The sequence below is a fragment of the Otolemur garnettii genome, unplaced genomic scaffold (assembly GCF_000181295.1).
Source record: "Otolemur garnettii isolate 467f Iridium unplaced genomic scaffold, OtoGar3 scaffold00002, whole genome shotgun sequence".
Classification (NCBI taxonomy): Eukaryota; Metazoa; Chordata; class Mammalia; order Primates; family Galagidae; genus Otolemur; species Otolemur garnettii.
Window position 1 is genome coordinate 28,822,475 of NW_003852397.1, and position 23,899 is coordinate 28,846,373.

Consider the following 23,899-nt stretch of genomic DNA (forward strand, 5'->3'; position numbering starts at 1 on the left):
TGTGTGTGTGTTCACCTTTGATGGCTGGCGGATGAGGGTGATGGAGAACAAGAATGACACTGCAGTGGGAGGCACTGTTTGGGGGTGTCGCCCTGGCCTGCTGTAGGAGGCTGGCGCACACATCTACCAACCGCTCCCCGCCGAGTCCCCCCAACCACAGGCATCTATCTGGAAGTGTATGGAACTTTTGGCGCTCTGAACTCCGTTTTGCTGAACCTCACAGTCTTCTCACCTGAGGGCACCCGCCGAGATCCGCGTGGCACAACCACGCATCTTGCCCAGATGCTCTGGGCGGGAGCCAGACGAGCACTCGCGCACCGCAGCACCCAATCCTTACTACGCTGAGGGAGCTGCGGGATGCGCCCCTACCCTGTCCTCCAGGATTCAGTACCCTCCCCCAGCGATAAGAATGAAGAGAGGTCCCCCACGAGATTCGATGTCAGCGCTGCAGTCTCCGTGGAGCCCCAGTGGGAGCAGTCGGGGATATATGAGCCAAGAGGTCCAGCCTGGAAAGTTGGGGTTCAACCTCCCGCGGATCGGCAGCTTTTGAAAGAGCGCAGACAGGCTGACGGCAGGCAGGCAGGCAGCGGCTGCGAGTGGACCTCTCTACTTCAGCAGATGCCTGGGGGATGGGGAGCGTAGAGAAGGGGGCACTGGAGAAGGTGTACCCCGCCTCCCTGCACCCCAGCCCGTAGTACAGCTTTAAAATCCTGCGGAGTTTGTCATAGGTCCGCTTCATCACGCATGCGCATAGGCAAAGTTGAGTTTTTTCCTCCCCCCCACCCCTTCCCTCTCTCTTTCTGGCCGCCTTTGGTTCTGAAACTTTAAAGATTCCCCCCCTTCGGAGAACACCAGGGGAAAAAGGAGTCCGGCGAGAGGGAGGGAGAGAGCAAGGCAGTTGGCCAGAAGGGCCGGGGGGTGGGTGGGGGGGGACGCGGTCCCAGCGGTCGGTCAGACTGTCTGCGGGGCACTGGATCGCGTGGAAAACTGCTGCGAGCTCCAGGGCGCCTCCTCCGTCATCCAGAACCTGGTTCGGTGCGGCAGCTGCCCAGCGAGCCCTTCCGCCGCCGCCACCGTGCTGGGGACCGCCCGCCGCCCGCTCTCCCGCCCCTCGGACCCGGGCGCCAAACGAGGAGGTGGGCAGTCTCACCGGCATGGACTGCGGGAGCTGAGTCGCCGCCGCGGAACCCCAAGCTCTCGCCCTTACCCGGCCCTGCGCCCGCGGTGCCCTTTCTCTTCTTCGCCCTTCGTCCAGAAAAGGCGGGGAAAAGAGGGAGATTAACACGGAGAAAAAGAAGGGGGTGAACGGGGGGGAGCTAGCGTCTCCCCTGGGGTAGTCGCCCATCGCCACCTCAGCCTACCACACAGCAAAAAGTTCCGGGGGGACTTTCACCCTTTGTGCACCCCATTTTTGCCAAACCCTAAATCGAAAGGACAAAATCTGGCGCTGACTCTTGCAGCTCACATGAAGACTTGTGCGTTTCCAGCGGCATCTCCCGGAGAAAAAGGCGTGCGCGCCTGATTGTCCTGTGGCCCAAAGCTGCAGTTGGGGTGTGTGTGCGTTTGGGTGTGTGTCTGTGTGTACACAGACGTCCACACTAACTTGTGGCTGCAGGATCAGCTCCTGGAAGCAGACGTTTCGGCCAGACCCGGAGAGGAGGAGTTGGAGATCAGGAGGCGTGGGCCGTCCGGAGTTTGCAGAATCTGTGGTGTGAATGAACTGGGGGCACCTGGGCGCACGGATCACCCCCCTTCCCCCGCCCCAGGCCAGAATTGGGTAGTGGGGCTTTTTTTTCACCCTCTTGTGAAGAATTTTTTTTATTATTTGTTGTAAAGTCTTTTGCACAATCACGCCCACATTTGGGGTTGGAAAGCCCTAATTACCGCCGTCGCTGATGGACGTTGGAAAGGGAGCGCCTCGCCGTGGAACAGTCGCCTGCGCGCCTTCGCTGGACCCGCGGCTCCCCAGTTGCGCCCTGGCCGGGCCCTGCCCTTTCTGCCCGTCTGCTTGCTTCGGAACCCGTTCAGTTCTTGGGTGCATCCCAGCGCTGTCCCAACTCGGGAGCCTAGGCCGGGGCGCCAGTGCCCGATTCCACTCCGGTTCACTGCGCCCTCCTGACGCGCCTGGGAGGACTTCTCAGCCCTGCTCCCGATCGTCCCCCCAGGCTTAACCCGGCCGCTCTGCTAGGATTCCTCGGCTGCCCTAGCTGGGGTGGCGACTTCCTCCCCTTGCCCCCTCCCCCCTCGCCATGAAGGTAGGTGTTCAGAGTGCTGCGGACTCTCGCTACTTTTTTTTCTTTACTTATTTTTTTCCCCTCTTTGGAAGTTAACTGGGTTCCCTTCATTTCTTCCTACCCCCCATTTCTCCTACCGCCTCGAGAAATAGGAACCCCAGTGTCGCTGGCAGGCACCCTTACCCCTGTCCTCCCACCTCTGGTACCTTGTCTCTGCATCCTAGGAGGTCTATTCTCGTCGTACAAATCGTTCTGCATCTTTTCACTTTGGAATAAAAGTAGAGGAGAGCTATGGCTGAAAACAGAGTGGGGTTCACAAACGTCTTCCCTTTTACCCGCAGAACCTCGAGTGCAGTTTACTATGTATATTTCAGTAACAGGATAATGATTCAATTCAACAAATATTTACCAAGCGCCCACTGCGCAGGCACCCGGAGGGTGTGTGGCCAGGCCTCCAAAAGAGGAAAGGGACTCTTTGGTTAGGAGAACCCGCAGAGGGCCTATGGGCCAAATACCCTAGAGCAGCGCACTTCCCCCACCCCCTCGATTGAGGCCAGGTTGCGGGCTAGTCTCGGAGGGGTAAACCGAGCGCTGCAGGCCCCTGTGCCTTTAAGAGTGCCTGGCTGGGGGCCAGCGCGCACCCCGGCGGGGAGGGCAAGGTCGCGTTATTAGCATTATTAGCGGCCACTGGGTGAGCTCCGGCACTTTGCAGCAGTGGTGGGGGCGGGGAGTAATGGTGGTAGTGGCTCTAATCTTGTCCTCCGGGAGAGCGCTCCTGATCCCCTGAGCCGAGTCTTACCTTGTCCTTTAGGAACTCTTGGGCCTCCGCCTTGGGAGAGTGAGCGGGGGCCAGTTTGTGAACTCGTGTTTGTTTTAATTGTCAGTTGTATGTTAAAGCCGAGTCACACACTCCGAGGGTCACTGAGAGTTCACTTTTACGAAAAGTTAACGTTTCTTTCTGCTAAATAACTTGCTGTTTTCTAAACAACTTTTCTCATCTGCCCCCCCAAACTTCGATCCTTATTTTCATTTTTCTTGCTCTTTCCCATTTTCAGTTTCTTAGAGAACAAGGTTAGAATTGGAATTAAAATGTTTCCTTAGAGAAACAACCCCTCTACCAAAAGCTTTGTTAAAAAAATATTTTAAAACCCAAATCTAGAGGTTCCACGGCCCTGTTTTACTTTCTAATCCTTGTCTGGCATCAGAGCCCCCTCTCCTTTCTCGTCTTCCTTTAAGTGGACAACTCGCTGCTTGGAAGTAACTTGGGCCCTGCGGGGGTGGGAAGGGGGTCCGCACCTCCTCAGCCCCTGCCCTCCGGCCAACATTTGCACATTCACTGCTCAACCAGCCAGATGCGGACAGCCTGAGCCGAGGGAGTTTGAGGGGACAATTCTTAGAATGCTCAGTGAAGTAAGGAGCAGACGAATGTGGTGTGTGTGTCCTAGTTGCCTTGCATGTGTGGAGAGGAATCAAAGATCTTTCTCGGGTCCTGTACAGACTAGCCTTAGTTTCCCACCCCCACCTCCGACCTTCTCAACGGAAGACCCTCCCCAGGAGGCCCAGCCCTAGCGTCCCTGGTCTTCTCCTCCCTCAACCGAGCTTTCTGGTGCACAAGGGGTTAGCACTGTGAGCGCAGATCTCGGAGCCTTACGCGCTGCCTTTTCTTCCTCTCGGTGCGGTGCCGGCTGCCCCCTGTTGTCGGCTCAGAGGTAGGACGCCTCTGAGTTGCGGTTCTTTGGGGCGGGCCGCCAGCTGCTTCCCTCTCCCTCCCGACCACCAGACCACACTCTCCCAGGAGGCCCCGTCAGAGGCCCCCAGAGGACTGGCTTCGCTGCAGCGCTGCGATACGGAAGGGGACACGGGTCTGACCCAGCAAATGGGGCTCGGCTAACTGGACGAAGGGTTGGTACCTCTTCTCCTGGGCGTAGGAAGGAGAGTGTCGCCCTAGGAGGCCTTGGGTCTGGCCTCAGCTGTCTCAGAACCAGTTCTCTCGGCTTCAGTTTCTTCGCCTATTAAAAATTAGGGGTGAAAGTACCTGTAAAGAGTGGAGGTTGGACTATATAATTGTCTTTCTCGGTTCACGAACACTGCTCCACCTCTGAACAAAGTTGAGCCTGTGCCAAGAAAGTTAGACATCCCATGTGAAAAGGTGTAAGTGGCTGTGTGTGTGTGTGTGTGTGTGTGTTCGCGCGCCTTGGTTTTTGGAGAGCCCGGTGTAGGGAGTGAACGGGGTTAGAAAACTGGACAGCCAGGCTAGACCATTCTTTCCTTTGAGCCTCTTTCTATTCAAGGACCTGCCCTGGGCTGGGAGGCCAGTGGGGTCAGAAGCTATTCGCGGTTCTTGCCTTGATTCTGGCTACGGGAGCAACCTTCCTCTCCTCTATCTGGCCATTCCTCCGCCCACCCTGCTCCATGCGCACCCACACAGGGCTGTGGACACACCCGTAGCGTGGGGCGGCCCTGGTTCCCTTGTGCCCAGGCACGAGGAGAGGGGGAGCAATGGTTTCTTTGTCTGCTCCCCAAAGCGGACCTCCTACCGGCCTCAGCTGGCCCCTTCTCCAGCTTCTCTCTGAGTACCCTGGGGTAGGACAGCTTAAGTTTGTGGCCGCAGCAGAGTTCTTCTACCAATAGTTTCTCCACCTCTTTCCTTGCTTTAGGGAAAGATCAGCTTATTTTCCACCCAGAGCAGAGATTCTTCTTACAGTTTCCTATTGTCTTTTTCGCCACTGCAGTCTGGATCAACTCTCTTCTTCCGCCTAGTTTCGGCCCTCATCATTTCCACTCTGGGGCCTAGAGGAAGAGAGTCTAGCGGAAGCGGATGCCTACAACTGAGTGGCTGAGGGTCGCTCATCCTCTTCGTTATTTCTCTTAAGCGGCCGCCTGCCAAAGACCTGGGTGCTGAATGGACTTGCCTGCGTGTCCCTGATGTTTCCATGCCCCTGAACGTCCTCTGAGTAGCTTTCCTCCGGAGATTTCCTCTCCCTCACCCTTCATCACCCTGACTCACAGGGCAGTTGATAAAGAAGGATTAGGAACACCTTCAACCCAAGGCGAGGGCTTTGGGGCAGAGATGCAAAGGTAGCCACATCATTCATTGAGAAGCTCAGGAATGAAAGCAGAACATGAGAACGTCCACGTTCCTCCCCTCCCCCCTGCGCCGAACCTCTCCGATGCCCTCAGCCCTTCTCCCCATAGCACAGGAGGGATAGATTCCCAGGTCCCTAAAGAGTTGCCTTCCCCAGCCTGAAAGTATTGGAAAACATTTAGCTCGCTCTTTGGGAAACTCAGCTTCTGATCAGAACTTTCGTTTTACCCGTGGTGTGACAGTCTCCTGAGAGGTCTCATTTCACACTGTCTCTCGGATCAGATCTCTCGGTAAACAGGCGGGGATGTTCTACCCTACAGAGTCCGTGTATTTATTAGTGAGTACGCTGTGGGTTCCTCGAGTCTCTCAAATTTATGAGGCCTTTTCTGGGTTGCACCAGGATGGAAGAGGGCCAAGGTGTTTCCGGGCAAACTCACAGGGTTAAGTGGAGACGCGACTGGAGGGGCTCTCTAGTCCAATCCCCTTTGGGACACTCTCGCCTACCTCCACCCCCAAGATAGGGAGACCCTAGTCAAGAGACAGGTTGGCCTGGCTCCCAGTTGGCCCCGGGCTCTGGGAACTGGTGGACTATCCCCGGGGGCGTAGGGCCGGGAGTGGGTTCGGTTTGTGTGGTTTTGGCTCTAACAAAGAGATCCGCTGTAATCCGCCGAATCTGTTATCAATTTCTCCGCTGCCGGCGCCCCGCCCAGCGCACCCCGCCAGCAGCGAAACTCGGAAAGTGCGCAGGGCCCGCAGCTCTCTCTCTGGGCCTCTGACTCGGAAGCACGTCGCAATGTGTGTCTGTGCACGCATATGAGTGTGTAAATGTGCACGGTGTGAGTGCGTATGAGTGTCTCTGCGCGCGGGAGCGGCGGCGGCCGGCGTTGGGGAGAGACAACTTTGCAGCCTGGGCTGCGCGCGAAGGCAGACCTTGCAGCCCACCCCCTCCCCCGCAGGAAACTTGACACTTTGGGCGGGGGTGGGGTAAAGGACAGCCCTCTCCCTCCTAAGCGGGGGAACCCCCAGATTTCCATTCTCTGGGATGCACCCCCAACTTTGCAGCGTTTTGGGGACTACTGGGCCAAGGGCGCGGAGCCCTGGTTAGCGGGCGCTGGGGACCACATAAGCATTTCCTCTCCGAGAAGCCCTGACTGTCAGGGCCAAAGGGGCGGCTCGAAGGGAAAAGCCGTGGCACTCTCCTGATCTCTTTAGCATTTCCACCGCTGCTTGGTTTCCCTCTGTCCCTTTTGCAGCGGCGCGGGTTCCAAGTCAGGTCCTTCTGCTCTCTGGAAGAGGCTCACCTCTTTTTCCTTTTTGAGGAAGGGGCTCCCTGGTGGGCTAAAAGAGACACAGCGCAGCAGGGATGTGAAAGGGGATTTTGGAAACCCGTTCCTCCCACCCTCACCCTCCGCTGCCTAGCTCCGCCGCCGCCTACAGGTGGAGAAGTCACCAGTGGGGAGGAACGGTAGCGGAAGCTTCCAGGCCAACTCCTGTCCCGCATATCCTTCAAGAAGGGAACTTTCGCCGCACAGGGCCCCCTGCCCTCTGGAATTGAGGGGCCCAGCTACAGCTCGGGAGCCAGCGCATCTCTGGCTTCGCCCGAGAACTCTTCCGCAACAGCGGGCTCTGGCCTCGAATGACACCCTTCAGGACTGACTGAAACGAATCTGAGTTGGGTTGGAGAGGCCGGGCTGGAGGCGGGGTGGCAGCGTTCCAAGGCTAGACTCGCAGTGCCGCGATGGCGAAGTGGCCGACAGCTCCCGATCAGGACCAAGGGAAACTGGAGTCCCCTTTGGCTTCTGGTCTCCTTCCTCTGAGACAGCTGCCAGGCGTGGGAGTGGGGGGGAGAGTAAAAAATCAGAATTTGGGAGAAAGTCGTGGGTAGGGGAGGGCAAGAATCCTCTCCTGGGTCAGTGGGACCCAGACTCCCTTCTTTGCTCTGGGATTTCATCCCTGCTCCCACTCTGAGGAGAGGCCTCAGACAGGGGGTGAGGGTTTGGGTGGGTGTGGGTGGGGGGCACTCCTTTCCGGTTTTCTGGGTTGGGAGAGCAGACGTCTCTCTCCGTTATCCCTTAGGCCCCCAGTCTCCTTTCCCCGCCCCAATCTGGCTGAAGAGAGTCCTAAAGGAAACTCAGGGCTGCTTTCCCCATCTGGAAATGGCTTTCCCCAAATCGGCCCGTAAACTGATTAGGAAACATACGATGTTAATTCGGAGTTGCATTTCCCAGCTGGGCACTCTCCCGCGCGTTGGTCCCCCGGGCCTCGCCCCCCATCCCTTGCCCTTCCCTCCCGCGTCCGCCCCCCACCCTCCACCCCCGCGCCGGCCACCCCGCCTCCTCCGCAGCCTCCGGCGGCAGCGCGCTCCACTAGCCTTGGAGCTCCTCTCGCCCATGGAATTAATTCTGGCTTCACTTGTTGCTCGGCCCAGGTCGGGGAGAGGACGCGGGTGGCGGCGGGTTCCCGAATGAATTACAGAGGAGGGACCCAGCACAGAAAACTAGAGGGGAGCAAGGGGGTACGGGACTCAAGCAAGCAGGAAGGAGGCAGCGCCTGGCACCAGGGCTTTGACTCGACAGCACTGAGACATGTTTGTAATCGCTGGCGTGCCCTGCGCGCAGGATCCCAGCGAAATCAGATTTCCTGGTGAGGTTGCGTGGGTGGACTAATTTGGAAAAAGCAACTGCCTATATCTTGCCATCAAAAAACTCTCGGAGGAGAAGCACAGTCAATCAACAGTAAACTTGAGAGACCCCCGGATGCTTCCGTTGTTTAAACTTGTATGCTTGAAAATTATCTGAGAGGCAATAAACATCTGCTCCTTTCTTCCCTCTCCAGAAGTCGATTGGAATATTAAGCCCAGGAGTTGCTTTGGGGACGGCTGGAAGTGCAATGTCTTCCAAGTTCTTCCTAATGGCTTTGGCCATATTTTTCTCCTTCGCCCAGGTTGTAATAGAAGCCAATTCTTGGTGGTAAGTTCATTCTATGGGCATGTTCCTTTTTTTTTTTTGGTAAAGATTCATTTGTATGATGCTGCAATATTTAAAGCTGAACAGTGAGTGTGGGTGCATTTATCTAATGCATATGTATGCAAAATATTTTATTTATATCTTCTTAAGTTAAAATTGTCTTTTAATTTTCTAATATTGTAAGGCTTATCTCCAGCTCCATAGGGAATGGGAACCTATACATCTAGGTCTTTTTCTATGAGGCCCTTGTTCAGATGTGTGCTTGTAGTACATCATGTAATAAAAGAGAACAGAAATTCACTTCTCTAATAATTATAAGCCTATCTATAAAATTTACTTCTTGCCACCTCTGGGTAGTAAAAGTGAGTTTCAACTTTTATTTTCTGTCACTTGAGGTTATTAACTTACAGAGTCTGAAGTAGGCAGAGTTCTAGAACAGCTAAACTCCAAATGGAGAAGTTTTGGGGTTTGAAATTTGATCAAAAGGGGGCTAGCTCGAAGTAGTCAAATGTTTCTAAATGGGGGTTTCTTTCTGGTGGAGGCTTTGTAGATAGACTGCAGTATATCCAGAGGATTATTTTTGACGGCATCCTGGAAATTTTTTCCCTGTAAATGAACAGCATTTTTCTGACTGTCAAACATGACTTCTGTTCACTGGATAGCCTGTCTTGGGTGCCTTACAATCACATAAGCAGCCCTTTTAAAATGTCCAGAAACGGGGTCAATTTTCTTCAGTCTGTGTACTTGTCCTTCTGTTCCTCCACCATTCAAAAGGAACTGCCATCTCCTGCCCATGCCTAATTGTGTCTACTTTCGGCATTCATATGTTTTTGAAGCAGATCAGTCTAATTTGTGGGGCAAAGTGAGTCATTTTCTCTAATGTCGGAGGCCCATCCCCACAACCACTGTTTCCCCCCTTGCTGAGTGGAATTTGGAAATGATTGTTTCAGGTATATGGCAGCAACAGGGGCAAGGGAGTGAAAATGCTAACTGAGGAGCCAGATGGCAGAATGGAGACTGCACAATACCTCCGTTTTCTGAGAGGAGTTTAAACAGAGGAGTTTTATGAAACCCTTCTCATACTTTGTCATGAGGACAAGCAGGAGAGAAAAAGCATCTGTGTGCTTAAAACTATGTATGGCTGACATGCATTCAAGGGGGCCCACCTCGAGAGTTCACGTAAATCTTGAATGCACATCTCCCCCCCTTTGCAGGTCGCTAGGTATGAATAACCCTGTTCAGATGTCAGAAGTATATATCATAGGCGCACAGCCTCTCTGCAGCCAACTGGCAGGACTTTCTCAAGGACAGAAGAAACTGTGCCACTTGTATCAGGACCACATGCAGTACATTGGAGAAGGCGCGAAGACAGGCATCAAAGAGTGCCAGTATCAATTCCGACATCGAAGGTGGAACTGCAGTACTGTGGATAACACCTCTGTTTTTGGCAGGGTGATGCAGATAGGTAGGAAACCATTTAACATATTTTAAAATTTATATTAACCTTTTTCCTAGAAAAGTCATCAGTGTTTACTTACATGCTTGGTAAAGAGGGCACCTTCCAGCTTGGGTGATGCCTTGGGATTTTTGTAATTATAGCAAATGGTATTAATTCCTGTCCCCTGGCCTGATTATAAGTCTTCTGCTTCTTTAATGGAATCGGCAGGGGAGCAACACAGACACCTTAATTTTTCTGAACACTTAATTCTTCTATAAAGCGCTTTGTTGAAAATAGAAGCAGAACCCTTATTTTGGTTTCTCATAAGGAGGTAGGGGAAGCCAAGTCATTTATACCCTTTTAATCTTCAAAACCATTGCCTGTTAGAAGTTTCTCAAGCCACAATTCAAATGGCCCAAGTATCAAACTAAAAATGATCATCTTTCAGAATGCTAGATATATTGGAAGTGAACAAGGTTTTAATTTTCCTAAAGTAGATATTGCCTGAGACTATAAAGATATATATGTTAAAAACTTTATTTTTAGTCCTCTTTAATTCTTAATTAAAGAATTTTAATTAAAAGCGATCCAATTCACCTTTGTGATTTTGGCAATTGATGTTAAAGCACATATTTGAGATCTCAACTAGAACCCTTAAAAAAAACTTTATGTGTATTGCTCACCGTCTAATTCTTGAATTTTAAATATGTTGTCGAACTTGTTCCCCCATTCGAGGAAGAGATGACATTTAAAATGGGCTGGAGTCAAAGATTTTGAAAAATCTATTTGCTTCCTGTTTGGTTCAAATAGTATAGGATACTATTTGACAGATAAGTACATTTTTTAACGTGAACATTTTAGGTTTCTTTACTTTTATGCAAATAAGTCCTCATAATTAATGTGACTAAATTGCTTCTAAAATAAGAATGAACTGAAGGTAAAAGTTGACTTAAAATTCATGAAGGGTGGATAAAATACTTTTTTACAGAAAAACTCTGCAAACTGCCTTCATTGAGAACAAAAAAGAGCTGTCAGTGGATGTTTCAGCCAGGCAGCTTCATAAACTAAAATAATACAAGACTAGAAGCCTGTCCTCTTACTGAATGGGAAAATGGCCCACAGCCTCAGCCTGCCTCGTTTCATAGGGCTTTGTCCTTTCTGTTAATGATTAAAATGTGCTAATGTATATACTGAGATCTGAATATACGGGTTAAGCTTCAGGAACACAGGAGTTTTCCCTGAGCGTGGAATGTCTTATGTAGTTAACTGGTATTTAATTCTCCTGCATTTTGCTATCATGATTGTTTTAAAAGCTTTCTAAAAATTGTATCAGGATGGTGTGTTGTCAGGTTTTCCCCCTTCGTACATATTCCTTCTAAACTGCTGTCCTCTCAAGCTGTGGGGCAACTTTTTCACATGTATATGAGTTAGCAAAAATCACACACCTCTGATGATAACTAGGAAGGAAAACTGCCCTAGGAACAGTTTTTCTGTGTAGTCACTTGCATACAGCTTTAAGATCCTCTTCTCATCTTCATAGATAGGTAGCCTGTTTTGAGTCAAAATGTTCAGAATAAGCTATCATTTAGTAAGTGAATTTGAGTACCTCTGGAGATTTATCCTAAAGGCAGTTCAAGATTCTAAGAGCCTGTTTCTTTAGGGAATGTGCAGAGATCTTGGTTCAAAGGCCCATGTTTAATTGTCCCTCAAAAGTACACTCTCAGATCTTCAGCTGCTTGGTAGTACTGTCTGGGCTGAAGGGAAGCGGGTAGGAATAGGACCATCTGACAGCCTTGTGTAGGGCCCTCTGAGATACTATTATTCAGTCGATATGATGTCTTAAGGATATGAGCGCACATGTCTCATCCTCTCTGCCAGAGGTACCCCAGTGTTTGGTGTCTCAGAGCAGAAAACTATTGTCAGGTGCCTTGTAGTGGGATGCTGATGGGGTCTTCTCTTTTGTACTTATTTCAAAAAGAGATAAAGGGAAGACAAAACCAGAATGGATGTTTATGATCCAATTCTAATGGTGGTATAGTTATATTCTCTTCTCTACTTAATGAGTATGTTTGAAAAGAATGAGCTAAGGGAAAATTTGCAACACCTTCAATGCCAAAAGGTGTATGTGTGCCCACCCCAGAGAGCTCTTAGAACACCAAGGACGTGGAGAGTAATTCTCGTCTGTGAGAATCTGACCCTGTGATGGGGCCAATGTCTGAGAAACTCAGGCTGTCACCTCCGACCCCCTCCTCAACTCATTTTTCTAAGGTGCTAATTGCCTTGGAGTCACCGTGCACAATTGCCTCATGAAGGGCCCACTCTTCATTTTGGAAACTTTCTCATTTTTCATCATGCTACCCTTTCCTTCCAGCTTTTGTCTCCATCTGTCTCTTCTTTGTTTCCATGCTGTGAAAAGATGTGTAAGGAAGGCGCCATTTTTAAGGGGTGCAGGGACCCAAGTGGATGTAGCTTTCTCACAGAGACAAACCTAACTGAACCAGCAATCTTCCAACCAGGAAGATGGAATCCTCAGGCTATCAGCTGAAGGATACCTTTTTCCCTGGTTAGCTTAGAAAGTTCTACCAGGTTTGTATTCTGGGACAAAAGAAAAAAAAAGGGAAATACTCAAGATAGACTTATGAAAAAAGCAGCATTTATGCTTTGATAAAAGGCCTTTTATGCTCTGTATACTCCAAGGAAAGTGCCTTATTTTCCTCTGTCCTAGAGGATGGTTTCATCTCTTCTTCCTCTAGCTACAACCTTTTTATTCCACAAGTGTCCCATCCAGGGCCACATCATTTTCTGTATTATCAGCGTTAATCCTCAGTTAATCCTCAAATAACTCCCTAGAAGCTCTATGTTCTCCTCATTCCTTTCTACTCCCCAGACCATCTCTGGCTCTCTAATTAGATAGATGTAAGGCAGGCACCACAAGAGTTTTCTGAATGCTTCTGCCAACCACCAGCCCCCATCATCCAGTCATTCATATTTTAAAATTCGGGAAAGGGAGGGTCTATGGTAAATCAGAACCATCACAATTCCTGGAAGGGGGTACTACAAATGTCTGTGACTGAAGTGTGTAGCAGAAATCCAAGCGGGGGTTGCTGGCACCTCCATCCTAATGCAGAATGTCTGGGGCGTAGTCCTATCTTCAGCTATTCTCCCCCAGCTCCTCAAAAGAGATTGTTAGCAAGCTCTCAAGTCAGTATAGGAGAAACTCATTCTGGTACAGGAATTTCAGCACCAGAAGGAGCCTTTATTTCCTAGGCATCTAGTTCAATAACCTTATTTTACAGTTGAGGAAAGTGAGCCCCCCCCCCCCCCCATCCTACCCCTATGCGCCCAGCTTCAGCTGGCAGAGGGTTAACCCTTTCTCTCTCAAAGTACACTTTTATTAAGTGGCTTCTTGTTAACATTAAGAATGTCTCCATGTAACAAGTAGAGTTTAGGGTAATCTATGATCACCTACATTTTTCTCCTTATAAATATGGCTCCAAGATATTCTTTACAAGTTTTGAGAAGGAGAAAAAATCTTTTTTTCCTTTTTTTCCTAGGTTGTGTTTTTTTCCTTTTTCCTGTCCTTCTAACACTTTGAGGCAAAGGCTACGGGGGAATGGGCATAGGATGGTTGCAGAAGTGCCATTGAAGAACTATAGGCTGTTTTCAAAGTAGACATTCCTATTCTTGAATGAGAAACATCAGGTCAATCAGCATGGGGTTTAAGAAGAGGCAAATGTCATTTATAACTTAATGAACCGGTTTACAATTGACACTGGGAAAGTAGGGAGCTTGGTCCTGAGACAGACTTTGTGTTGCATGGGGAAGAGGGAGGACACGTTACAACTGCCAAAGGAGAAAGGGTGTGAGGCAAAAACTGGTGTGACGGAAACTGGTATGGCTGCGGGCAGTTTCCGGTCCCCTGACTTTCAGAGTTTCTATAAGCCTAGCAAATTCTATGCTCCTGCCCTATATATAATTGAAATGAAAATAATACCAAACATTAAAATAAGTGCAGGGAAATCTACCCAGATTCTGAGTTTTCCTTCAATGACTTCTTTCATGTGCATTTTTTTGAAATTGAAGTTTTGACTATTTTCAAAGAGGTTATGGAGAAAATCAATCCTGCCCTGCTCCAAATCCTGCCATAGGCCGCTGAACGTCAGAGCCATGGCCGGAGGGCTCTGCTACTCTTTTGTTATTTGCTGCTTCTGTTCAGGGTGCTGGAGGGTCTCTCTTGGCTTCCCCTCCATGTAGCCCGGCCTGGGACTGCGCTAGGGCCACCTCCTTCTTGGTCCCCATCAGGGAGGCTGTGCGGTGGCTGGGCTCTGCCTGCCGCCACCCTCGGGGCCCAGACCCCGCGCGTGGGGCAGGCAGCCTAGTGACCCTGCGTCCTCGCCCGCAGGCAGCCGCGAGACGGCCTTCACCTACGCCGTGAGCGCCGCGGGGGTGGTGAACGCCATGAGCCGCGCGTGCCGCGAGGGCGAGCTGTCCACCTGCGGCTGCAGCCGCGCCGCGCGCCCCAAGGACCTGCCGCGGGACTGGCTCTGGGGCGGCTGCGGAGACAACATCGACTACGGTTACCGCTTCGCCAAGGAGTTCGTGGACGCGCGCGAGCGGGAGCGCATCCACGCCAAAGGCTCCTACGAGAGCGCGCGCATCCTCATGAACCTGCACAACAACGAGGCGGGCCGCAGGGTGAGTGCCCACCCCCTGTCTGCCCCCGGCCACCTCCTGCCTCTCCCTAGCCCTCTGCATGGATCTGTCTCAGTGTCTCCTGTTGCACCTGCTTCTCTCTCCTGTCTTCCTGTCTTCCCCATCTCTTTTCCTGTTTCTCTCTCCTTCCCTTCCTTCCTTCCTTGTCTGTCCCTTATCTTTCCCTCTCTGTCTTTCTCCCCATCCTTTTTTTCTCTTTTATGCAGGCCTTCCTGGAGAGGGGTGCACAGCCTAGGAGGAGCTCCTGGGGGTTACTTCATCCCACTGTCACACCCCCACCTCCACACCCGTCCTCCCACCAAGGTGCTCAGGCAGTTGTCTGAGAAAGATCTTTCCCTGCCTTTTAAATTAGTCCCTAGTGCCACTGGCTGGAGGAGCCTGAAAATAAAAAAACGTTAATAACTTTCTCCCTAGATCAAGTCTGTGGTTGGGCTTGGATTTGGCCCAGTGGGTGCCCAGCTGAGAAAGCCCTCAGCCCACCTTCCAGGCCTTCCTGTTCCCCTCCAGTCTTTCCCCCAGTTCCTCTTTGTCATTAGATAGCAAGCCTGTTGGACTCAGGGTTTTGCTTTGTTTAGTTTTGTTTTCTTTTAAAAGGCTTTTCTAGGAAAACCTTTAGCAATGTGGAATTTTATAGGTTTGACCACCAGGCCAGTCACAGGGTGGCTCTGGAGAGAAGGGAGAGCAGCCGGAGTGCCCTGAGAGGCTATCTTTGCAGCCCTCTCCCCAGTTCCCGCTGTTGCCTTCCCCTGGTGGACATATGAAAAGCTACTTCTCGATAGTTAAAAAGACCCTTTTTTCCCCCTGTGGTTAAACACATGGCACTTTATGGCTACTTTAAAATGAAGGGGTGAAAACTTTTCTTAACTTTGGCAGCATTGAAAACTAGGGCCATTATTTTTTTCACAGAACCCAAGGTAGGTGCCAGGAACTTTCTGGTCAGACATTTTACTCTTCTGTATTTTGGGGTAAGAAAGAAGGAAGATAATCACAGGGTAAACCACAGAGGATGGGAAGGAGCCTAAGAACCTTCTCCCCCCACCCCCATTTGAAAGATTGGGAAACTGAGGCCTAGAGAACCAGGTTGTGACAATGGAAGGAAATTAAGAGATTGAAATATACGCCTAGGTGCGTTTTTATTAAATTCATGCATCTCAGCTTAGGAGTGAAGAATTGGTGGTTTTGGGAATAGAGACAGCTAGGGTAGAATCTGGTGTTATTTTCTATCTCTTGTTTTCTGTTTCTATTCCCACATTTCCACATCTGTTAAATGGTCATGGCAGTATTACCACTTGGGGTTACTGTAAGGACCAAATGAGATCATGTAGTAGGTTGAACCATATGAAGTTGCCAACACTTAACTCTTTTTGACCTACAAAATAATGATTTCTTAAGGTTTTAGTTTAGTGTTGGTTGTAGTAAATGCTTGATAAATACCTACTAAACATTATGCACAAAGGATATAGACACGTCAAAGATTGTGTAGCTAATTCCAACTAAGTTATCTTCTTCTCAAGTTTGATGTTAAACATTTGGAGCTGTCTAGGAAGGATTAAACTTTGTAGAATTTTGCCTGTGCAACCCTGAGGCATTAGATAATTGGGAAGGATGTATGATGTCCCCTTTCTTACTCCCATTGCCCTGGTGCCTGCAGTAGGCCTTGACTCTCTCTCCTGACTATGGAAGACATGAAGCCATGTATTGGGGGTCAGCCGTACTCTCTGGAAGCCTGTGAGACCTTGCTTCCACCCTCATCAGGGACATATGACTTGGCTTCATGTATATGCTGTGCTTAGTGCCTCACATATTAAATGCCTGTAGAACAGAGATGTGTCTGACTTTTCTGGGTCCTATCTAGGACTGTTTTCATACAGTAGAACCTCCATAATTGACTGCCTCCTTAAGTTGACCTAATTTTCAGGGACTAGACATGTACCAAATGTATCTGTCAACACAGTAGGCCGAGTTCCTTATGTTGACCACATACATATGTTAACCATTTGTTATGTACAGTCCCTTGCGTGGTCAACTTATCGAGGTCCTACTGTGTTTGGTATTGTCCTCATCATTGGGACTTGCTTAGGGTTCTCCCATATTGAAAAATCATAAGGGGCTTGGCAACCAAGGAGAGAAGCTCAAAGGACTTACAAGAGAGGAGTTTGAAAAGCAACTTTAATATTACATTTTCATTTTAAAAGTGCATTTTTTAATAGTGAGATTTTTGGAGGGCAAATTTTATTATTGGATCAGTGAGCTGAGTTTGGATCCTGGTGGGCAAGGCTGTATAGAAGATGTTCCCTAGGATAGTGGGAACTAAGGGTGAAAATTTGGGCTCTGCATCAGAAAATCTTGTTAGAATTTCTTGAGGGTATTTAGCTTTTTGATTTTTCTCGAAGGGGAACAAAAGTTAAATACATTTATAAAACCCTTCCTTAGACTAGCTGAGTGCCTGAAAATCTTCATGCCAAAAGAGTACACTTTGTCCCCTTTTAAAAGAAAGTTCCTAATGGATCCCTGGAGGGAAAAGGTAGCTGTTCTGGGTAGAAGTGGCCTACAGGTTCCAGACAGGCCCTCTCCAGCATGCCCACACCATGTGGACTCTAGAAGGTCACTGGCATAAGAAACTGTGGGAAGGAGGGACTATAAATAGGCAACCGCCACCTCCCAGACTGCTGGGCACAGTGTTATGGGGCCAGACCCATGGGCATTGCTACTGGGAGGTGACTGGGCAAGGGCCCAGACACCAAGCCCTCATCACACTGGAGAAAGACCAGATTTATTGACTGTGTGCTAGTGCCAAGTGCTTTCCATGTCTCCCCTAATTTTATCTTTATAAGAGTGTGGGGAGGTTGGTCCCATCACAGTCCCCTTCACAGATGGAAAACAGAGGCTCTGAAAGGTACAGCCAGTTGTCTAAAGGCAAGGGCAAAGTCAGGAACAGAATCCACATTGCCTTATTCCAGGGTGGATGTGCTTGGCCTGGAGGGGTGAGATGAAGAATGTAAGGGTCTTGTGACAGTACCTGGTCCAAGCAGTAATACTAGTGTGGGTTTTAAGATTTGAATTCCAGCCCAGAGCCCCTTGGAACATTTCACTTGTCAGCTGCATGCCCATGGGTGAGTCTCTGAGCATGCATGTAAAGTCTAACTGCCTGGGTTCAAATCCTGATACCCCTACTTCCTAGATGTTGGGTAGCTCATCTCTTTGGCCTCACTTTCCTTCTCTGAAATGGGGGTGATAATAGCACCTCTCTCAAGCAGGCTGTGGGGTAATTCAGGAAATGCATTGGCAACAGCTTCTGGGATGAGCATTCACAGGTTGCTGCTATTGCTTAAAAAAAGAGGCCTTGGAATGATTTTTTTTTTCCTGTTTCCATTCAACACTATGTGGTAGTTGTTGACCATGATGTAATGGGGGGAGGTGAGAATGTATTTATTTGGAAGACTTTTCAAGAAGGCAACATAAAACTTCTGGTGGTGGAGAATGAAGGGGAAAGAACATAGCCTTTAAATCGCTGGTGAATCGGCTTCATCAGGAAGGTGGGGAGAGCTCTGTAAATTCACGCCCCTCCGCGCGTCTGTACGCTGACTGTCTCTGTTTCCCTGCAGACGGTGTATAACTTGGCTGACGTGGCCTGCAAGTGCCACGGGGTGTCCGGCTCCTGCAGCCTGAAGACGTGCTGGCTCCAGCTGGCGGACTTCCGCAAGGTGGGCGACGCCCTCAAGGAGAAGTATGACAGCGCCGCTGCCATGCGGCTCAACAGCCGAGGCAAGCTGGTGCAGGTCAACAGCCGCTTCAACTCACCCACCACGCAGGACCTGGTCTATATCGACCCCAGCCCCGACTACTGTGTGCGCAATGAGAGCACCGGCTCGCTGGGCACTCAGGGCCGCCTGTGCAACAAGACCTCGGAGGGCATGGACGGCTGCGAGCTCATGTGCTGCGGCCGCGGCTACGACCAGTTCAAGACCGTGCAGACCGAGCGCTGCCACTGCAAGTTCCACTGGTGCTGCTACGTCAAGTGCAAGAAGTGCACAGAGATCGTGGACCAGTTCGTGTGCAAATAGTGGGCGCCCCTCTGGCACCCAGCCCCGCTCCCAGGACCCACTTATTTATAGAAAGTACAGTGATTCTCGTTTTCCTTTTTTAAAAAATGTTTTATTTTACACCCCCACATCACAACCGGAACCATGTTTTCTGTTATCATGTAAGAACTCTGTGGTTTATTATTAATATTATAATTATTATTTGGCAATAATGGAGGGTGGGAACCAAGAAAAATATTTATTTTGTGGATCTTTGAGAAGATAATACAAGCCTTCCTTTGTTAGTGTAGGTTGAGGGGGAGGTAACACATACCCTGACTTAGCTGTGTGGACATAGTACAAAGCCAGAAGGTAAAGAAATGCATTTTCTTTCTTTTAAATATGGGGTCAGCTGGGAGGGAGGATCCCATACGGTATGGGTCTATGCACCATTCTGTGTCTGGGCCCAAAAGGAACTGTAAATACTCTGGTGCAAGGTAAAGAGGTCTTGAGGAAAAAGGCTAAAAACCAAAAACCAACCACAACAAAAAGAACAAGACCTTTCCCAGGTACTGCCAGCCTGCGTTTTACATTTTCAAAATGAGAGTTTAAAGTGTAAGGGCAAGAATCTCATAGTCTCAAAGTAAAAAGGTATGTTTTGCGTCTCATTCTTCTCAAATATTCCTTCTACAGATGGTCCTATTCCAGTAGCAACTTGGAGAGCAGGGAGGAAAGTCCCCAGAAATTAAAACAATTTTAAACTCCTACTTGATGGTGATTTGAAGCTGTCTGGAAATCAGGATTTCAGATTGGAAAAGGATCTCTAGATGATTATCATCTGGACACTAACTAGACTTTTTATTTGGGAAGGGGGAGTTGGCTTCAGTATAAAGGAAACTATCTTGTGATTTTCTTAGGGATACTTGGTTAATAAATGATAATAATGAAAATAATACATGAATTCCATTCACAGATTTTCATCCCAAGTGACAAGGTAATTGCATGCAGTTCAGAACTGCAGCGGAACAGAAAACCTCTTTGAGGAGAAACAGTGGAATCCACCTTCCTCCTTGACCCGGAGCCCTCTCTGATTCCTCCCTTCTGTGATGTGAAGCTGGCCATGTTTCCAAACGGCAGCTCCACTGGGTCCCCTTTGGTTGTAGGACAGGAAATGAAACATTAGGAGCACTGCTTGGAAAACAGTTTGCTACTTAGGGATTTTCTTTTTCCTAAAACTTTTATTTTGAGGAGCTCTCGTTTTATATGTTTTAATGACATTACTTGGCTAATGGAGTTCACAGAGGTGTTACAGTGTTTCACTGTTATGATCCTGTGTTTAGACTCTCCACTCAAGCTTTTCCTACTATTCTGCAGGTGCACCCTAAAACTGTTCCTCGTGTACTTGAACAGTTGCATATATAAGGGGGAAATGTGGCTTAATGGTGCCTGATATCTCAAAGTCTTTTGTACATAACATATGTATACATAGATATAAATATAAATATAAATATATCCCAGTGCAGCCAGTGATTTAGATCTACAGTTTGGGGTCATTTCTCTGTCTGGAGCATTGTCATCCTTCACTGCAATACAACTGGGAGTTTTCCAAGAGGTTTTTTGAGTCTTGAGCTTGGGCTGTGGCTTTGCTGTGATCGTACCTTGAGCTGGATGAAGCAAGCTTGTTTTTGAGGAAGCTTGAGGTTCTGGCTCACTGAAATGCCTGTAGGTTTGAAAATTTCTTTGTCTTTTCTGCCGTATCCCCTGTTCTCCAACCACCATTTCTGTACACTTTGTGGCGAGGGCATTACTTGTTCATCACAGACGTGGACATGGAGAGATATTTGAAACTCAGAAGCATCAGCAAGGTTTCTCTTTTCTTATTTCATTCTGCAGAGTGGAAACTGGTGCCTATTAGACTTGGTAGTTCTTATTTGAGTCCCTAAGGGAAATCCAGCCTACTATATATATTCATAGATAGCTAGTTTAAACAAAATTTTAAACAAGGACACCTCTTTTCAAAAAGTACCATCAAACGTGTTCTTATCTCAGACTTACATTGTTTTAAAAGTTTGGAAAGATACCCATCTCTCATACCCTTCATAGGCATGGTGGCCTTCATCCCACCTCAGCCAGCTGTGGCTATTAATTTATTGCACAAGGATATTCACTTCCCTTCAGTTGCAGTGAATTGTAAGCAAAAGATCTTGAAAGTTAAAAAGCACTAATTAGTTTAAAAATGTCACTTTTTTGGTTTTTATTATACAAAAACCATAAAGTACTTTTTTTATTTGCTAAATCAGATTTTGTACCTTTTTAGTGATTCATGTTTATGAAGAGAGTTGAGTTTAACAATCCTAGCTTTTAAAAGAAACTATTTAATGTAAAATATTCTACGTGTCATTCAGATATTATGTATATCTTCTATGGCCTTTATTCTGTACTTTTACTGTACATATTTCTGTCTTGTGTGATTTGTATATTTCACTGGTTTAAAAAACAAACATCGAAAGGCTTCTGCCAAATGGAAGATAGAATATAAAATAAAATATTACTTGTATATTGGTAAGTGGTTTCAAGTGTCCTTCAGATAATTCATGTGGAGATTTTTGGAGAGATCATGAGGGATAGTTTAGGATGACTACATGTCAAACTAACAGAAGAGTAGAGAATTTTACCCAAACCAAACTACTTGGGGACTTCAAAAGATTTTTATATGTAATGGAACAAAAGGGGAATTCTCTTTTCCTATATACGTTCCTCAAAAAAAGAAATCAAGCAGATGGCTTAAAGCTGGTTATAGGATTGCTCACATTCTTTTAGCATTATGCATGTAACTTAATTGTTTTAGAGCGTGTTGCTGTTGTAACAGCTCGGAGAAGACGGAAAAGGCACATGCTTTTATCCATGACCGGATTTTTAGTTCACAAAAATGTATCTTTGTGTTTACCACTGCAACTGTTGCACCTCTCTAATTGACTTTACTGTGGACCACGGGTAGTGTCTCTATGCCTTTTGAAAGCAGTATTTATGAAAAGAAAGCTTCCGTCTGCAGAGAATGAAAACTGATTGGAAACTGAATGTCCGTTGTGTTAAGAGCAACTCATACAAGTTTTTGTGCTTTAAAAAAAATGTACACAGAAATCTGGAGGGTGCCGCACAGATTGATACATTAGCCCTTTGTTTTTTTTCTTTCCGGATAACCTTGTAACATATTGAAACCTTTTAAGGATGCCAAGAATGCATTATTCCACAAAAAAACAGTAGACCAACATATAGAGTGTTTAAAATAGCATTTCTGGGCAAATTCAAACGCCTGTGGTTCTAGGACTCACATCTGTTTCAGTTTTTCCTCAGTTGTATATTGACCAGTGTTCTTTATTGCAAAAACATATACTCGATTTAGCAGCGTCAGCATGTTTTTTCTTCCTGGCATGAATTCAAGATCTTCCCAATACAGGGAAAATTAACAAAAAATTTATATACAGTCAGCGGCAAACAGAGCCATGTTCAAAATAGTCATGATGGGCTTGAGTAAAAAGAAGGTTGTTTTAAGTTTTTATTCCTTTTGAGCTACTAACCTCTTGAGACTGGCACTACACATGTGTTAGTGGCCTACCCAAACTCCTTTTTTTCAGGCAATTTTACAAATATCAATTTTCAGTTTGTTTTACAAAACAGTATTCAAGCCACTGGAATGATCAAATATGATGCTGTAGCGGAATAAGTACCACAGATAAGGATTAGTCTTTGCTAATTTCAAGAGACTATTAGCAAAAATAGTACCCAAAGACTGAGTGGTCCACAATATAAATATATAGAGATAGAAAAGGTACTTATAACTTGAAGCATATATTTAATGCAAATACGCACCAAGGCACAGGTCTAAAATACCACATTATCACTGTAAGCTATACTTTTAAAATATTTATTTTTTTAAGAAGTATTTTCTAGTCTTCTCTCTCCATGGAATGGGGAAAATGAGATGCCATGTTTTGAAAGTAAGATGATGAAATGAATTTTTAATTCAGGAAGCATTCAGTAGTGTACGAAGTAAAATTTAGAAAAGGGACCTTCTAATTTATCCATTCATACAGACATTATACTTCTGTCTGGTGATTGGATAATATTTTAGTGACACATCGTCATGTTAGAAAACTTTAAAGAATGGATGTAGAATAATGAAAGGTTGGTATGACTTCTGAAAACCTGTATCAGTTTGAACCTAGAAGAAAAAAATGCTATCTCAGTATTTCAAAAAGCAAAATAAGAATGGAGAAAAATTGCATCTTAGACCATTTTTATAAACAGTGTACAATTTGCTGGGCTAGAAATAAGATAAAGATTATTTATTTTTGTTCATATCTTGTACTTTTCTATTAAAATTATTTTATGAAATTCGGTGCAGTCACGTGTGTATGTTTAGCAGAGAAGCGTGTTCATCAAAGTTTGATGCGAGCACTCCCCAGAAAACACGTTCATTTCATTTCAGGTATGTAGATGATATTATGGTTGAATCTCAAAAGCAGATTAATTTTGTATGACATTTTAATCCTCATTTTTTCTTTTGCCTATTGCTAATGTTTCCGTTTCCTATCTGCTCTTTTGCTACTAATATGTAAGAGTTGTACTAGGAGATTAGGCACTTAGCACAGTGAGCTGGGGATATTATGAAATTCAAGGGCAAGGGAAGAAAGAATGATTTGGGGAGAGAAATAAAAATGTTCAAGATGAAGAACAGACTGAATCACCTGGAATATTCTGCTAATTGCTTTTTTTTTTTTTTTTTAATCCTGTAACAGTTGCTAGTGAGATCTTTAGGGTTTCTTAACCTTGGCCCTATTAACACTTTGGGACAGATCATTCTTTGTTGTGAGAATTTGTCCCATGCAATGTTTAGCGATATCCCTGGCCTTTACTCCCTAAAAGCCAATAATACCCTTCCATCTGTGAGAATTAAAAACATCGTCATACATTGCTGAAGGTGCCCTAGGAAGCAAAATCACTCCCAGTTGAAAAATGACAGTTTTAATTGGAGGTACTGAGGTTCTGAGTTACAGGCTGATCATAGAAGTGCACTATTACTTGTCTGGGCTGCCTCATGAGTGACAGCAGTCACTGCGAGTTTCACTGTGTAGAGGGGTGGCATCTCCTACAGGGCAGCCTAGTTTAGCAGTTAAGAACATAGCTCTGGAGCCAGACTGCCAGGGTTGAAATCCTAATACCCATTTCACTTTGGGAAAGTTGCATAACCTGTGTCTGCCTCTGAGCCCTTTGTCTTTAAAATGGGAGAGAGTGTTACTATCTACTTCTTAGAGTCCTTGTGAAGATAACATGAACTAACACTATGGAGTGCCTAGAACAGCTTTCTACATAGTAAAAGCTCAATAAATGTTAGCTAGGAGAGAAAAGTGGTGAGGAAAGGGATGCTGGAATAAGCCTGA

At 47.2% G+C, this 23,899-nt stretch overlaps 1 protein-coding gene across 2 annotated transcripts; it reads left to right on the plus strand.

Moving 5' to 3' along the window:
* The first annotated feature begins 1,597 nt into the window (after window positions 1-1,597).
* WNT5A (Wnt family member 5A) lies at window positions 1,598-22,854 on the plus strand. Of its 2 annotated transcripts, none has more exons than XM_003781695.1 (5): window positions 1,598-2,255; window positions 8,155-8,288; window positions 9,500-9,750; window positions 14,126-14,418; window positions 18,042-22,854. In XM_003781695.1, exons 1-5 carry the CDS (start codon window positions 2,250-2,252, stop codon window positions 18,498-18,500), a joined length of 1,143 nt encoding a protein of 380 aa, XP_003781743.1. In that variant the 5' UTR covers window positions 1,598-2,249; the 3' UTR covers window positions 18,501-22,854. The 2 variants fall into 2 exon arrangements, with proteins under 2 accessions (XP_003781743.1, XP_012660565.1); XM_012805111.2 differs by lacking the exon at window positions 1,598-2,255 and adding an exon at window positions 7,686-7,747.
* The last annotated feature ends 1,045 nt before the right edge of the window (window positions 22,855-23,899 follow it).